Source organism: Macrobrachium nipponense, chromosome 46, assembly GCF_015104395.2.
Source record: "Macrobrachium nipponense isolate FS-2020 chromosome 46, ASM1510439v2, whole genome shotgun sequence".
NCBI lineage: Eukaryota > Metazoa > Arthropoda > Malacostraca > Decapoda > Palaemonidae > Macrobrachium > Macrobrachium nipponense.
In genome coordinates, this window is record NC_061106.1 from 29,587,728 (window position 1) to 29,605,947 (window position 18,220).

Consider the following 18,220-nt stretch of genomic DNA (forward strand, 5'->3'; position numbering starts at 1 on the left):
GAGCCGAGGAAACTTTGAGGTCAGCCAATTTAAGAAAAAACAGATCAGTGAAAAGAAGATATGCAAATATACATGGTGTAAGAAAAAATATTCTCCCTACCTTGCACGAGAAGTTGAAAAAGACTACGTATTTACAATCCCTTGTAGGGCCTCTTGTTACAAGACAAATGTAAATTTTAACAAGTTATACATGGTTTTTCTAATAATTCTATTTTATATTGTATGATTATAATTACAGTTCAGACAATATCAACACAGATAAGAACTAAAATCAGTAACAAATTCTGAGTATATTTATTGTCAAATATTTATGTAAATTTACTGAGATAGAAGATGCAGTAAATTTTTAGGATTATACATTTTTCTAATATTTCTTTGCTCTTTTCTTTGCAAATTACAATTATAACTGACATACTATCATAAAAGATAAGAACTAAAACCAACAGCAACCCTTGGTATATTTATGAGTAAATATGTAAAAAGACATCATGTGAGAGAGAGAGGCAGTACATGCTCCCTTGAAGTCAAGTACACAACCAACTTGTGAGCTGAACCAGTCCAAAAGTTGCCATTAGTGAATATATGGGCAATAGAAGTAATGGAACCTCTTTCCTACCAGATTTTTCCAAATCTATGGCACATAATATTGATGCTTAACATTAGTGAGTCTGTCCACCACTCAAAACCTGCTAGTACTGCTACTCATATCAGGGTATCTGTCCATTAATGGTTAATATGTATTTAGCCCATCCCTTAAGGGTTGATCCATGTTAATTTTAATAGAAGTATAATATGAAGTTCCTTCCTATAGTTTGTGTTTATTTCAGTGACAGTAAAGTTGTGATAATTGGTGTTTCAGATTTTTCAGGTTTATGAAGGTTTTGTCATAATTCTTAATAGAATTTTTTGCTATTATATAGTGATTAGGTTGTCTTCAGCAAAAGTTTTGATGTAATTTCTTTAATACCGTATATACCTGCGTATCATGCGACTTTTGAAGCCCTAATTTTGGAGCTAATTTTAAGGGGGTCGCATCTTACATGAGATAAAATTTGAGTATGTAGTAATCATATATCAGTATCATATGATATAATACAAACATAATAGATATGCATTTTTTCTATGGATATTTTAAAAGGTTTTGATTTACTTTACTGCATCCAATAATATTATATGTATTTTCATATTACTATTTGTTTGTATTATAAAATACAAACATCAATCAGTGTTTTGTTTTGGAAATCAGCTGAGGGCGATTGCAAAGTAAGTTTGTTTTGCTGTGTTGAACTAAAATCAGAGTGACTCTTGCCTCTAGTTAGCGCGAATGAATCTCAATATACTCTATTTATATGAGACAAGGTTATTTTCATTATACAAGGTGTTTTCAAGTGGAAATATCACTTGAAAATGTATCATTTGTGAACGAAATTTAGTTATTTTTTCGTTAGCAGATGGCGCTGAGGGCATGTATATGAATATTGCGTAAACAGAAATCAACATTCCGTTCGATTTTTTCACTTTATCTCATCAGAATACTACGAGTTTCACATATTTACCTTTTATTGGAGTGAAAACAGTAAAATGTGGTCTTTTCATTTCTTTCAAATTTTGTTTACGGTCGAGTTTGATGGTACTATACTGAAGTTTGCGAAAGTTTCATCCACGTTGCCGATGCATGATAATAGTCGTTAGCGTATCAACATTCTTTCCTCAACTTCAGCTAAAACTTAGATTAAATTTAGCAGTATATACCCTTCGCAATCTTTTATCTATAGCGAGTAAGGCTATAACTCCAGTAAACTTATGCCATCAAAGACAACCGTAGATAAAATTGACAGAAAATTATTTTAATAAAAACTTCAGGTCTTGAAAGAACACATTTTACTGTTGTTTTCACATGATAAAAAAAAGTAACGTAACGGTAAAGTTCGTACTACGATGAAATGAAGTGAAAATAGCGAACGGAATCACACAATATTTTTACACAATAAACATGCCCACAACGCAATCTGTTAACGAAAAAAATACTTTAGTTCACGAGATGTATTAAATTCATATTTCGACTTAAAACATGTACAGGCAGTCCCCGGTTACGACGGGGGTTCCGTTCTTGAGAACGCGTTCGTAACCCGAAAATCGTCGTAAGCCGGAACGACGTTTGGAAATATGTCTTAAACTAATAAAAAGTTTTAAAAACCTTACTTGTAATCCTTTGGTTACACTACATGTTGTTTCCTGTGGTTTTATGTACAACCTGGAGTTATTTTCATAAAAAAATGCTGGTTCTTGAAGGTAAAAACTATTGTAATCCTCTGGTGACACTACATTCTTGAAGTTTTATGTACAACCTGGAGTGATTTTGCCAAATCTTGAGGGCTACAAGAACAGTTGATTACTATTTATATATCATATAGACTAATTAAAGTAAACGTATCTTTAAATAGGCTTATATATTAGTATCAACAAAACATTTCCTGGCATGAGTCAGAGGCTGTTTAATGAAACGAACACTTCTCTGTCATATCTGTTCAGAAAATAAACGTTACGTCAATCCCCGAGACCATTGTTGCCAAGACCTCTCTCTCTCTCTCTCTCTCTCTCTCTCTCTCTCTCTCTCTCTCTCTCTCTCTCTCTCTCTCTGATCAAATTACTACTGGATAATGTGTCTCTTTGGATACTTCGATTTTGCCAAATCTTGAGGACTACAAGAACAGTTGATTACTATTTACGTATCATATAGACTAATTAAAGTAAACGTATCTTTAAATAGGCTTATATTATTAGTATCAACAAAACATTTACTGGCATGAGTCAGAGGCTGTTTAACGAAACGAACACTTCTCTGTCCTTAACTCGGAGCGTCGGAAGACGCCTCTCTCTCTCTCTCTCTCTCTCTCTGATCAAATTACTGGATAATGTCTCTCTTTGGATACTTGGAATTTGCGTTGTAATCTAACCAGAAACTTCGTTTTGTTATTATTACTGGAAACAAGCAATTATTTTTTCATTATTTGCGTTTTTGGACTGTTATATGTAAACTTTGCGCACCGCAAGCTAGTATGTATTCATTCGCTCGGAAACTAGTTCCGCATATGAGGCGTCACTAAAAAACATAGAAAAATACGACATAAGTGTCAAAAATCATCATAACCTCAAAATTTTTGTTGTAATCTAACCAGAAACTTATTTTTATTAATATACTGTGCTAAACTATAAAGGATTTTTATCATAGTATGCGTTTTTTAAAAGCGTCGTTAACTCGGAGCGTCGGAAGCGTCAGCGTCGTAACCTCGGAACAAGCGTCGTAACCCAGGACGGATTTTTCCATTGAATATTTAAGAAAAAGCGTCGTAACCTCGGAACGTCGTAAGCCGGAACCGTCGTAACCCGGGGACCGCCTGTATAATGACAAATTACCTTGTCTCATATAAGTAGAGTATCTAGATATTTTACGCTAACTAGAAGAGAGGCAATTTGCTCCAAATTGAGTTAAATATGGAGAAATAAACTCGTATTTGCCATCAGCTGATTTCCAAACCAAAACACTGACTGCTTTGTTAGTATTTTATGATACAATAATATGAGAATACATACAATATTATTGGATACTGTAATGTATAACTTTTCAAGAGAATTAGAAAAGATGCATATTCATTGTGCATTTATTTTGTAAATATACATAGTCGTCAGCAGCCTGACATCGCTCAATTAGGTATGGAGATGTCGGTCCGAATCTGATTCCCATTTCTTTTTTTTTTTTTTTTTTTTTTTTTTTTTTTCCCTTTTTTTTTTTTTTTTTTTTTCCCACTGATATGTCAGTCAGAATGCATTGAAACTCCAAAAATTGGCTTTTATTAATAGATTACTAAATTATATCATATATGTATTATACAGTAGCATACTGAAGGCTAGGCTGCTGTATTCGTATACGGGATATATGTACCACATTATCATCATCATCGTACAGGCGAGGCTAACTTGTTAAATGTTATTCAATTTCTCTTTATACTGAATCATCATAAGCCAATGTGCATTGAACCTAGAGAATTAGCTGAAATTAATAATTATTATGCCATATATGTATAAAGTATGCTGTGTAGTGTAGGCTAGGCTACCCTATATGTAAAGATGGTACAGATTACCCTAGTGTAGGCTACGCCAGTATATAATATTTTTACAGTAAATTAACATTGGCCGACTTACGTCCAAATCGATTTATGACTGGTTGTTCGTAAACAATTGCGGTAGTAAGTCGAATACTACCTGTAATGTAAAAATATATCAGTCCTATTCTCATTAACGTCATTTGTAACATAACTATTTACGATATAATTTAGTACTTACGATATAATTTAGTACGATGGTTGAAATGCAAGCAAAATGGTTGTTTTTATCAGGTTGGTGTTCATAGCAAATCAGCTGTTTCTGGTTGTATGTGTTTTTCAAACAAGTATATCATTATTATTGATACTTTTTGCATTCTCTTTTACTTTTTTAAACTTAGCTAGAAGATGGGATAGATTAAGAGATGGAGAAAAGGGGTTAGCCTAACTAAAAAATGGAATAGATAAAGAGGAGGAAAAGAGGTTAGCCTATAGTAGTTAAATTTTGGTCTCTTAAATTTAACTCGCATGATACGCGAGATACGTGCTAAAATTATTTTTTGAGGGTGAAATTTGGGGTTGCATGATATGCGAGATCACGTGTTGTGTGTGTATATACGGTACCTAATATTTTGGTTTTTATAAAATACTCTTCCAGATTCATCAACGAACTCATACTGGCACAAAAGAACACGAATGTGAAATATGCAAAAAAGCATTTACCACCGGATATGCCTTAAAGTCACACATTAGAACTCACACTGGGGAGAAGCCATATCAGTGCCCTGAAGAGCAGTGTGGCAAGTGCTTCAAAACCTCAGGAGACTTGCAGAAACATGTTCGAACTCACACAGGTGTTTATATAGACAAAGGTTTTGTTATTTTGTATGAAAACTTTGATCATAAGCAAAATTATTTCCATATATGCATATGGTTATTTTCTTTTTAACAGCTATTCCTAATTTTTAGGTGAACGCCCCTTTAAATGCCAGATCTGCAGCAAATCATTTACTACATCAAATATTAGAAAAGTGCACATGCGTGTTCATACAGGTAGGTTCCCATTTTACTTCTCACATTATGTTGTTAGGCAAAATTATATCAGTTTTTGCATTTGAGTAATCAGTTTTCAGATTAGATGTCTACATTTTTATATGGTTGATTCTAAGTATTGTTTGCCTAGACAAGAGTGCTTAGTTATTTTTGAAATAATCGTTGATTCTAACTTTATTAGATTCTAACTATTGTTTGTCTAGACAAGAGTGCTTAGTTATTTTTTAAATATTCGTCCAATAAGTAAAAAGAACTGGTAGGGAGGCTGTAGATTTTCTTATTAAATTACAGCCATACCTTGTATTTTTACTGTAGTATAGGGTATTTTTACTGTAGTATAGAGAGAGCCCCATGGGGGGGTTGTGTCGTCAGTGCACCTCATGTGCTGCAGTGTAGGCATTACAAGGTTCTTTGCAGCGTCAGTTTGTCCCTAGCTGCAACTATTTTCATTCCTTTTACTGTACCTCCGTTAATATTTTCTTTCTGCCATCTTACTGTCCACCCTCTGATAACAATTGATTCATAGTGCAACTGTTAGGTTTTCCTCCTGTTACACCTTCCATACCTTTTATTGTCAATTTCTGCTCCAGCACTGAAATGGCCTTAGTTGCCCCAGTGCTTGGCATTACGTATACCTAAGATCTATATAGGGAGAGAGAATAGGTATATGTATTCAATGTTATGTTACATAAAAGTGTAATGAAATTTTATTAAGCAATTTGAATTAAATATAGCAGAACATAGACCACATCTGATACAAGAAGTCCCCGTAAGGTAGTACCACTTTCAGTGTGCATTGCATGGAACACTAAAGATAGTACTGAAGTATCTTTGCAGTGTCTGTCCTGTTTCATTGCTTTACATACATTCCTCATCCAATCTCTTCAGTCTCTCATCACTTAGCTGTCCTATTCTGTGAACTGTACCTTCTTTCTATGTTCACATAATTTACAAACAAGTTCTTTGGGTGAGCTCACTGAAAGCTGAGAAGTGTGATTTGATGGTCTTGTTAAATTAACATATAATGATAGCGTGACAGTAGTACTTTTATAAAATTATTAAGTTCCTTAAAAATGAAATGCAAGGGGATTAGTTGTATAACTAATTGTGACGTGGGTTTAATGTGGTTATGTTTTTAGCCACACAAAAGTGATAAAGAATTAATCACCAAAGCACCTCTGTTATCTCTTGAGCAGTTGTTTGCCATTTATCAAAGAATTTGATGATGATCATAATTGCCTCACATTGACTGCAACAGGAGTGGCTATCATATCTCCAACCCCCATTAATAGACCCCCTGGAAGTTCTCCATGTGGAAGAAGTTGCTTTATCAACTGTGCCTATTTCACTAAAAGTGTTGTGGTTCCACACTTTGACACTAGCTAACAATCTCACAGCACTAGAGAATTTTCAGTAGAAGCAACCAAGGCCCTCAAAGCTGGGAGAGACTCAGCCATCAGTCTCTACAGGGCAGTAGTTGCAGCCAGATCTTTTATTAGTGCATTTAGATGTATTAATCCTGCTGATAAGAAAAAAAAAACTGTGTCCCTCTAATAGCAGACTCCATTATTTTGACTTACTGAGAAATTATCAGTTTTACTCACTTTGGACTATGGAGCCTCCATCTTGTAAGGTTTCAAGTTCCATGGGCTAGATGTGACTCCGAAGTTGAACTTGGCCAGCATTTTGAGGAGATTCTTGAGAGGCCGTCCAAGCCTCCCAACTTGGAATTTGAGCTTGTTTTGAAGTCTGACTGAGCCTTAATACAAACTTTTGTAAGAGACCTCATTGTTGGATCTTACACTGCAGGTTTGCATCTATTTGGCAGGTCAGCAGGATTCCCTCTTTCAATTAGTCGTACATTCCAAATTTTGGAGATGGTCATTTGCAGCTGATTTTGTGGTAGACCTAAATTCCAGGCAGCACCTTGCACCATCCCTTCTCTCGCTGTTGCTTTGCCTGTTAAGAGCAATCCTTCATTATCTAGGAGGATCAGAAATTCTAGAGGTAACTCCTTAACTTTTTTTTTTTTGCTTACAGACAGTAATGTGATGAGTGGCAAAGGGCCATATGTAAGAGTTCTAGCCCACTAGATCAAAGCCTTCTCTACTTATTTGGTTTTTAAATGTAACTTGGATGTGAATAGTACTATTTTAAATGTAGGTGCCTGGCACCTGGAGACGCCAGTCTAACGCCAGTCTACTTATGGCAAAATTTTTCCTTGGGATGTGACTTGTAAATGGATGAACCTCTATTCCTTGTTTGTTTGTTTGTATGGTGCTTTTACGTTGCATGGAACCAGTGGTTATTCAGCAACTGTCTATTCTTTGTGGGAGACTTACGGTGTCATCATTCTCTTCTAAGTATCTCTTGTCTTAATGTGCCACTTATGATATCCTATATATATAGACTTAAGGTGTTACTAGCATCTATGCTCTCTTTTCTGTGAAGCTAACACCTAGTACTGGTGCCTTAATCACTATTGAAAGTGTTTTCTTTACTGAAAATTACCTAAAGTACCAGAGATTTGGTTTCACACTTATTTTAGTCCCTAAGTGCTTACCTTGATTATGCAGTTCTCAACCACCATTCTGGGTCATATAGCAGCTCAGCCCTTTCATCTAAATTGCTATTCGAACTTATATGAGTGATGGGGTCATGAAACCAACCAAATTTGTTTAAAAATAAAACATTGGCTTTTATCACATAGGCTCATCATTTTTATGATTTTTCACCTCACAAACCTGCTGATGACATACAGCCTCATATCCAAACTACACAAAAATGAGGCTGTTGTTTGTTGGGTGACTGAGCCTCTAGATGATGCATGTATTACGCTGCTACTGATTTTAATCTGATGATCAAGAGACTACAGTCTCTGGGACATCTGAAGGTCTTGAGTGTGGTCATATGTCAGTGATGGGTTTGTGTTTCTATCTATTAAACATGAGCATTATTTTATACTTAGTATGCAGCAAGGCTGAGCCTTCGCACATCCCTTCTCTGCTTTATGTAATGCTACAAATTAATCCTCTTTCCTTCCAGGTGAAAAGCCCTATGCATGCCAGTATGAAGGATGTGATAGAAGATTTGCATCTGCTACTAATTTTCGAAATCATTGCAGAATTCACACCGGGGAAAAACCATATGTTTGCTCCATTGGGGTATGTCACAATTTTTAAGCTTTGGTGACATTTATTAATATTTTACTTAACCTCATTATTGAAAATTTGTTATTAAATATTAAAGCACTCTAGATTCCCTATACTTATGTTGTTACAATCAGGTTACTTTGTGAACATGTTGTGGAGAGTATATTTCCTTACTTAAGCATGATAATAGCCTAACAGTGATTTGTAATTTTTAGAATTATACACAGTAATGTATTATGCAGTCCATTTGCCTATACTACAGAAACAATGGATGGTTTAAGGCAATAGCCAAAACTAAATACTGTATGTCATAAAAAAAAAACCACCCTATGGTCTTGAATCCCAAGTTTAGGTTTCTGGTAGTCTAATGCTGATCCAGATTCCTTAGGTAAAGGCACTACCTAGCCTAACTGTTTAAATTCCCCTTTACCCTAATATTTACTCATGATTGTGATGAATATTATTGTATAGGCCTATAGTAGTCATGTGAATCATGCCCAAACAACATGTCTTCCTAAAACCTTTTTGACCCCATTTTTCTCATTGTTCAGCATTTTTAGAGGGATTTTAGCCGTGAATACGGGGAGGTTTACTGTAATATCATATGCCTTATACCGTATTTGTTTCGTTAATAAGTGGAGGGCTAGATGAGGAAATTAGTAAAATAATTAAAACATTTATAGTTGTAAAATTTATTAGCAGAAACAATTTAACCAGTTTTATGAAAGCCTTTGTGTAAGCTTATTAAAAAAAAAAAGATGAGAGAGAGGAATAGATGCATAAGAAAGGTTACCTAATAATACTAAGAAGAAGAAACTAATTATGTGGATGTAAATAACTGAATAGGCTATTATATGGTGAAAATAAAAGTTAAAAAGGTAGAACTACTTTGGTATGTTAGGTGAATAATAGTACTTTAAGTGGAAAGGGCAGTTCTTTTAAGTAATTTTGTTTGCTCACTAGGGATTAAACAAGAATAAAGGATGCCTGGAAGCAGATAGTGCCGTCAGTGCATCTCACTGGGTCAGCTAGGCATTACGTACTAAAGTCTGCAGCATCCCTTTGGCCCCTAGCTGCAACCCCTTTCATTTCTTTTACTGTACATCCATTCATATTATCTTTCTTCCATCTTGCTATCCACCCTCTCCTAACAATTATTACACTTTCAAACTTTTACTGTGAATTTCCCTTTCAGTGCTGAATGACCCTGTAGGTCCCAGTGCTTGGTCTTTGGCCTAAATTGTATATTATATTACATTACAGAATAAAGGATGTTAGTATACTCTCATGACCCTCATATTCCATGGTATATTTAATAAGTCTGTATATATTTTTTTTATGTGAAGCTTATCCAGTAATTTTCTTTCAGAATTGCAGTAAACGGTTTACTGAATATTCGTCCTTATACAAACATCACATGGTCCACAGTCAGCCAAAAAGCTATTATTGTGCACAGTGCGGTCGCTTTTACAGGCAGCTTTCCACATTGAATGTACATCGGGTAAGTAGATTCTTCTTCCTGTTCCATCAAAATATGGTGTCCTGTATCCATCCCTTTCTGTATGTAACCACATTTTTTGTAACTACATTTAGAAGAATTTTTAATTTAATTCCTTGGCCATGGTCATGTTGCATGGTGAATGTTTGTTCCTTTTATTTGGGACTCAAAACCAAGTTACTTACCAGAAGCAACTACGTTAGGGGCTAGTGATCTATGATCCTCATCTTGCAGAAGTGATAAGTAAATTGCCAAGAATAAATATTAGAGAAGGAAGAAATTAAGGAAATTCATAACATTTATTAAAGCCCACAAATCAAGTACAGTTGTACAAAAGAAATCTTGTAGTCAAGAAAATCATTGGGGACCAGAGGTTTGGTAAAGGCTTTAGGAGTACAGTTTAAGGTAGTGGGCTCAGTTGGCTGTTTGATAATAAAAACAAAACCTATAATTTATTTATTTATTTATATATATTTATTTTTAATTTTTTTTTGCTTCATTCATGTAGTTTTCCAAGAACCACCTTCAACTAGTGTTTTGGGAAAGATTTCCAAAAGTTTTAGTCACATCCATATTACAGATTTGAGCAAGCATCATGCTTTTTAATTTATGATGTGAAATGAATTATTCATAAAGGTCTCAGTCCCTTGTGTCATCCGCAGTTTCCCCAGCCATTATTATGTGGAGGATTCCATGATCCCTACACAAATCTCACAATCACAAGAAGCCGTGATTTAGTGATGCAAATTTTAAGGCCTTTTCCTTTATTTCAATACTTTTGTTGTCTTGCTGCATAACCTGCTTAGGTGGTCACTTGGAGTTTTGCAGCATGCCCTAAACCATTCAGACAGCAGGATATCCGAGTAATGTTTGGTATGTTATCGTAAGTGCATAAAGCCACCTCTCACGTACTGTCATGATTTGTGTGTTTGAGAAGTTCCCACCTTTTTGTCTTTTAGCTCTTTCATTTAGATAAATTTTGATGCTAGTTTTGTTTAATAACAAGTGTGCTTGAACAAGGCATACTTTTGCATTTTTCTCTGATTGTTTTAAGGTTATAAGAGTCCCTTTAGTAATTAAAATTTATAATTCATATAATTTTCATTACAGAAAACTGCCCACAATATTGTTGAAAATGATGAAGGTCAGTTGATATGGATGGGACAAAATCTTCCAGTGGGATTTTTGACAGATGACCAGGGTGGAACACAAGATGGAACTGCAGTGCTGAATTCAGCCACTTCATCTAACACAAAAACTATTCGTATTACATCAGATATTGAATTGAAAAAGGAAAATCAGGTAAGTGCCATAGGAGGGTGTCTTCAAATATTTTGGGGAATTCCTGTTCTTTGCTGCTGCTACTGGAGTGATGGGAGCTATAGGGTCATCCTGTGAAACCAGTTGGTGTCTGGCTTTGAGCAGATTTCCTGAAGGCCAAAATGCTAGTGGACAAAGTTGAGTGATTGTGGTCTGCAGTTTTGAATTTTCTGGTGTACTGTTTGCTGCTGAATTTCAAGTTCATTGTTTGGCTTCCATAAACTTAGAGCGGGGCACAACTGGCAGAGGATGTCTAGTGTGTGCTGGAGGTGGGGTCAAGGCATTTGTGGGGGTTGGCTGGCATGAATGACTTGTGCACTCACCCTTGTCAATGAGGAATTGTTTGATGTTGCTTCAGTGATGTAAAAACACTTAGTATTTATGTCTGTACCTGGAAGAAAGTGAAAGGAGACTCATTTCCTCTTATGAGGCAACCTTTCTGCCAATGTTGCTGGTGGTTAATTGTTTGGGCCACTACTGTGACCCTCTTCAAAGTTTTTTTTTTTTTTTTTTTTTTTTTTTTTTTAACAGGCAGCCATTCTCATATTTTGGGCCTCACTCCCAAATCTACAGTGGAAGAAACATAGGCCCTTTGGACATTCTTCTCTTTGGTTTTATGCTTGTGTTTGTTCTCCCTCCTGTAGTCACATGAGTGGCGAGGTCCTCTGGCTTGCTGTGTTCATCTGTCCTACTTTGATGCTTTGGTTTGGGAGTGGCTGCTGCTGCAGGTGGTTGAGAGGGTTCCGATGAAGCACTGCATCCACCATTCTCCGACGCTCGTTGAGGGGAATGGTGGATACATTGGGTTTTGCGGTTACTGTTCAGTGAGGCAGCTTCATTAGGAGGACTTCTCTCACCAGTTCTAATGTCATTTCTGGTTGATTATCTGCACCAAGAATTATCATCAATCACTGTAGGTGTTTGTATACGTGTGGTGGCTGCTGGTCTCATATTGCTGCTCCTGTGTTGTCTAGTAATTTCCTAGCTCAGAGGGTTGGGGGGTATGCTGAAGGATGACCTTAGTTGTGCCTCCAGTTTCTCACATGTGACGGTGGTCTGTGGTTCGGGTAGCCACTCTTCAATCTGCTTGAGAATGTTGTCCAGCAGGAATTTGAGGACGGCATGGGCTTTTTGAGATGAGGGTTTGATTTTCTTGGATCTGAAGATGGTCTCCACCCAGAAGAACCAGGCCTCTGGGTGTGTGCATCATGAATGGTGGGTAGGCAGATGGATGCTGCTGCAGCTTTGTTATTTTCCCCTAAGGAACAGAAAAGGGGAGAATTATGATCAGAGTAATTGTTAGACTGTACAGAGTGGCCATCCATTTGCTAGATCCATTAGCTAGATAACCTGTAGAGTACAGTTTGGATGAATTTTGCCTGGGTAAATTGAAAACTGTCACTAACAGCATAAGTGAAATAGTATCTAGAAACAGTTTGCCATTAGCCAGCTAGATGCAAAAAGAGCCTGTAAAGTACCTGGAGTGCAAGGAATGTGGTGCTACTGGTCAGCAGTTGGGAATAAAATTTAAAGAATTCAGTTAGATAAATGTTGGATAAGTAAGAGTTTTCTTGTGGAACCAATATTGCTCAAGCTTTGTTTTTTCCAGATTCTTCCTAAAACAATTTTGAATTCTCATTTTCTTGAAAATTATCGTTTTCTTGTGGAACCAATATTGCTTGCAATGAATTATAATAAGTTTTGTTGTTTCTTCCAGATTCTTCCTGAAACCATTTTGAATTCTCATTTTCTTGAAGATGAAGTAGAAGTGACTAATGTCCACCTCAGTGGTGACACTTTAATACAAGATGGCCAGGGATCAACTCTAACTAGTTTAGAGTTAGATGAAAGTAGTAATGGATCAATTCTTGTTTTGACAGACCCCTCACAGTTAGCAGCACTTCAGGTATGGAATATTCCTCATTCATTTTTTTTCCCATCCATATAATGCCAATCCAAGGCATGAAAATTTGTAGGTCAGTGGTATGGTTTCATTATCTGCTATAATTATAAGTAATTGTAAGTAATAAATCTTGTATTTTGACTAAAACTGTTTGGCTTGTCAAGGCAGATACCAAATTTAAATCCAAATTACAGGAAAAGCATTAGTTACCAAGCTAGTGCTAATATATGCAATGTAATAATATATGCAATGTGCCCTATTTTCATTTGAGTAATGTAAAGTCACTGGTTTTATGTTTTTTTTATCTTATAATTTGTTAGAATTAATAGTGCCTTTTACAAGTGGTGAGTAGTAACTGTTATTATCAAAATGTTTCATCACAAAGTAATTACAGTCAGCCCTCAAGATACAAAATGCCAAATTGAATTTGTTGGTCACTTACTGCAAATCAGGAACATAGAGAATATTTAAAACCACTTAGGCTTAATCCATAAAGGAATTTGGTTTATTATTAGGCTTAATCCATAAAAGGAATTTAGTTTATTATTACTTACAGACTTAACCCATAGAGGTATTTTGTTTTATTATTACTCACAGCATGTAATTAATTTGATTACTTCAGCTTTCCTTCTTTAAGTACATGCTGTATAATCATGATTTGAAAGTCTTTACTATGTCTGTTTTTATAAAAAGAAAAAAATCACTAGATACTAGCTTTATATAGAGTAAATATTAATCTTGCTTGGGTAAGTAAAACAATAATTGGAAACTTATAGAGGAAGAGAGAATGAAATTGGCATTCACTCATTTCAAAGATTGATATAAATTCTGACTTATGTTGAATTCACTGTTACATAATTAAACTTTGAAAGAATCATTGGTTTTATAATGTATACATAAGGTCAGCATTGTTCTTTGCAGCTGACAAAGAAAATGGAATTGGGTGGCTATGGAATGCCAAGATAAGATTGTAGTGGGAAGATAAATGAGGTAGCTGCAGGTGCAGTGTTCATTGGCTGAAAAAACTGGGATCTTCAAGATTAGGTTCTGAACATACAATGAGAAAGAATAAGGAACAATCATTCAAAAATGCCATAGATTTGGGAGTGCCAAGAAATCATGGGAAAATGGCACAGATGAAGACATAGGACTGATGGGAATTCAGGAGGAAAGTGTGCAAAGTAGACAAAAGTGGGGAGGAGTAATTAACTGTCTACTTCTTGTATAGTAAATGTTACCTTTAATATTATGATAACCTTTGTAAGGGCAAATCTTAGAATGTTAATGAGGAGGATGTTGAATGTCATAGAATAAGTGTGGATTAAAGTTTGGTAATTCTTCCTTGTTAGGTAACACTATATTCTTTTTTGTAAAATGATAGCTTATAGCCGAATCATAAAAAGTTTCATTATTTTATTTTCCAGTTGTAATGGGCCATATTTGACAATCATATGAATATGATAGATATATTGATGTATTCTTAATGCCCCATATTGTCAGTCAGAAGGATTAATTCACATTTTAGCCTTTTCTTACATCCCATTATTCAAAGGGTCTGCATGTTGTGGAAGTGTATGTTCATGTTTACACTCGTTTGAAGATATATATCATTGTACGTACAAGGATTTAATAGGCAAATGTTGTTATACTTTGTTCCTTATTTGTTGCTGGCACATCAGTACATTGTATGGTGGTTCATAGGCTAGAGTGGATGTATCTTCAAAATTGAATCGAGTATTTGTGTTGTTAACTTTATAAATTGCTAATTCTTTCATGGAGATTCTGTCATTGGACGAGCTTCATTTCTTAAAAATGGGAAGAGTTTAATTTTATACTTATCCAATAATAGAATCTCCATAAAAGAATAAGCAATTTGCAAAGTTGGATGAGTTTATTTTTCAAAATATTATCATATCACCTCCATAAAAGAAGTAATTTGAAAAGTTAAAACATAAAAATAATGGATTCAACTCCAAGGCCACATCCACTGTAGCCTATGAACCACCACAGTGTACCGAGATGCTGGCAACAAAGAAGGAACACTGTACAAATAATATTTGCCTATTAAATTCCTGTACTAAATGATACACTTCTACATCTGACCCTTTGAAAAATTGGAAAGTAAGTGGGCCCAACATTTTAAAAAGATTTGCAGATATTATAATGGAATAAAGTATTTTGTATTTTATAAATTCTGGAAAATGGAGATGGTAATTACCTTTTAATTTTTTTCAGCAACTGGCCGTGGCAAGCAGTAGCACAGGTAGCGCAGATGATAGTGTCAAGGTCATCAGCTTTGATGATTTCACCACTGTTGCAGAATCAACAATCACAGAAGGCCTTGATGGGGGAGAAATGAAACAGGAAGACATTATTTTTGTTAGGGAAGTTGAACAGAAGTTAAAAGCTGACCATTGCTGAGAATGTACAAATCTTAGACATTTAAAAGTCTAGGTAGATATGCTTTGTATATGGGAATATAGCCAAGGATCAAACAATTAAAAAAAAAAGTCATGCCAGATAAGTTGGTTATCTTCTTTCCTGATGTTTAAAATTACATACAGTATCTGCATTAAGTATTAGTTAAGTATATTATAGCACATGCCAACATAAAATATTTTAAGCATATTGTGAAAGATTATTCCAGTGTTGATTCTTTACAGGCCTGAAGAGGCAGAAAGGAAGAAGTAATCAGATTGCTTGAATGGTGTACTTTGTTACTAATAATTTCAACAAAATTTAGTTTACCCAGGCAGTTAAAAAAAAAGTTAGGGAGTATGAAAGTTGAATTTTAGATATTGTAAACTTTTACAAGCTAGTAAATTGCTTCTTTTTCAAACATGAAAAGCAAATATTGGTTTTTTTCAAACATGAAAAGCAAATATTGGTTTCCTCCCATTTGGAGTACTTTTGATTTTGAATAATTAAGAATTGAAATATCTTGTACCCCTTTATAGGAATACTGTACAGTATTACTTTGTACTTTCTGATATGTAGTTTACAGACTTATTATCACAGATATCTTTAATAACATGTTGAAACCAACTATTTGTTTGATGTATTTCCTTTATTGCTTTAAAGTTCTCAAGTGCATAATTTCCATGTATAATTTTGACTAAATTTTAAGTGATTGAGCAAAATAATGGCCTTGTACAACATGCTGTACTTTTTTTCCCACTAATAGTAACAGGTGCTACAGTAATGAAATATATGTAGTACAGCATATGGTTGAAGCAAATCATTCCACAGGCTGGATTCGCAATAACTACAAGTGCATAAATATAACTGATCACCATGTCAATACCAAATTATGTAAAATAAGCCATACTGGAGTTGACAGTTAGAGGACCTTTCGACCTCGCAAAATCGAGAAATGAGCAGTGAAAATAAGAAAGGCAGTAAATGTAAAAAGAAGATCACAGATTCAAACCCCTTTGAAAAAAAAAAAAAAAACCTGTACTCCTAAACACGAAAAAAGTATACTGATATGGTCCTTCTGTCAGACCAAAATTAAATCCAACAATCAAAAACACAATGGAAAAAAATTAACCTTAATTGCACTAATAACAGAAAGAGGCATATGTCCCTTACCAGATCCAAGCTGTTCACATGTCGGCTATAAAAAACAAATCGCAGAACGAATGAGTGTAAAAGCCGAGACCACACCATTCGCTTTGGTTACCATGTTAATCCTACTGAAGAAGACAACGGCAACCTAGAAAGACAGCAAAATGTGTTATTTTTGGCTGAGGTCTGTAGTAAGCTTGAGGGGATCAAAAACAGCTTTATTAAAATCATTGTTTGGTAAAATTTACAAGTAGCAGCTCAGTTCTGGCAAAGAAGGAATCTTTTAAAATGAACAAGTGCCTGGCACCATTAGCTTGTCATCACATTATAATTCTATGTAAAATCCTATATCATCTTTTGCTTAGAAGCTTATTTCCACAAGAATGGGACCATGCCATAATTATTCTATCAGATAAACCCAGAAAAGATCCAAACAAAACCAAGAACGTCCAGACTTATCTCCTTAGTCAGCTGTTTACATTATGTCAATTTCCTTAAACAATAATGAGATATGTAATGTGGTATATGCAAAATTCTAAACTTTCAATTCCCTCTCAACTTGGATCTCAAAACTATACATGCAGTACATTTGATTTATTAGCCAATTTAGTCTGACAGGAATTAATGCCATCAGTGCACCTTATGTGATGCACTGTGGGCATTACTGAAGGGTATTTGCAGCATCCTTCAGGTGCATCAGTTCTCTAGTGAATCGTAATTCCATTCTCACTTCCTATCTTCAGTCTTGCTGTCCGACGTGTCTTCACTATTGTTCCACCTTTATATCACTGTACTTCATCTAGTTGATTTTGCTTTCCCACCTCTCCAACAACTACTCCTTCACTGCCTTAAACTTTGAATGGTCAGTGCCCCAGTAACCTAAATTTCACAAAATATAATTTAATTACTGGAACAAAACATAAGGTTTTCAGAATTGATCATCTCTGGAGCTAAATGCCTATTGCATATCAAAGAATATCTAGGGTTAAATTATTTGTGAATAGTGTCTTCTAAATGGGCCAATAGATTTTAAAATTACGAAATTTAGGCTGTCAAACCAAGCACTAGGGTGCTTTCATCCATTCAGCGTGCAAATCAGCGAAGGTGAATGTTTGGACAGCAAGGTAAAGATACAGTACCCAGAAAATATAGGATTTGCACCCGTAAGTAATAAGTTAGGACAGGTTGGACAGCATGAGTGAACAAAGGAAGCTAGAATGAAAGGCTGAAAAGTGGATGCACCAAGAGACAATGCAAACGCCCTAAAGAAATACTTAAAAGTGAACTATGCGAAGTGCACTGACAGCACTGCCCCCCCTACAGCACTAATGGAAAAGGGAGTCTAAACCGAGTTGCGATAGATGGTCATGTCTTAGAAGAAGAAGAGAACCCCTGTTACCCTGGGACAGACTCGTCTACAGAACATGAACTGATGCAAGGAATATTAAAAAAGATTAATCATTCCTGAAGAGAGGGAAAAAAATCAGGTGCTTTCGTAGCAGGATCACTGGCATAAAAAAAAATGACAAAATGTTTTTGTTTTTTAAATATAGTAGTTCAGCAATATCATTTTAAACAAACAATACACTCGTAGCATATGTAATTGAATGCAGCAATGACACCT

The 18,220-nt window shown here is 35.2% G+C and overlaps 1 protein-coding gene and 1 long non-coding RNA gene across 16 annotated transcripts in view; one reads left to right on the forward strand and one right to left on the reverse strand.

Moving 5' to 3' along the window:
* LOC135214854 (zinc finger protein 76-like) overlaps positions 1 to 16,077 on the forward strand; it is a 52,174-nt gene extending 36,097 nt beyond the window's left edge. Inside the window, 7 exon segments of the mRNA XM_064249270.1 lie at positions 4,762 to 4,957; positions 5,073 to 5,156; positions 8,202 to 8,320; positions 9,678 to 9,809; positions 10,917 to 11,108; positions 12,844 to 13,032; positions 15,265 to 16,077. Of these exon segments, the coding sequence (XP_064105340.1) occupies positions 4,762 to 4,957; positions 5,073 to 5,156; positions 8,202 to 8,320; positions 9,678 to 9,809; positions 10,917 to 11,108; positions 12,844 to 13,032; positions 15,265 to 15,450 (1,098 nt within the window). The 3' untranslated portion in view covers positions 15,451 to 16,077.
* The window catches only part of LOC135214856 (uncharacterized), a 127,827-nt gene continuing 119,859 nt past the window's right edge, over positions 10,253 to 18,220 (reverse strand). For all 15 annotated transcript variants that reach the window (XR_010314496.1, XR_010314495.1, XR_010314497.1 and 12 more), the window contains 3 exons: positions 16,621 to 16,744; positions 15,248 to 15,369; positions 10,253 to 12,384 (listed from right to left, as the gene is read on the reverse strand). This is a non-coding gene — a long non-coding RNA (uncharacterized LOC135214856). The remainder of the gene's footprint in view (positions 12,385 to 15,247; positions 15,370 to 16,620; positions 16,745 to 18,220) is intronic.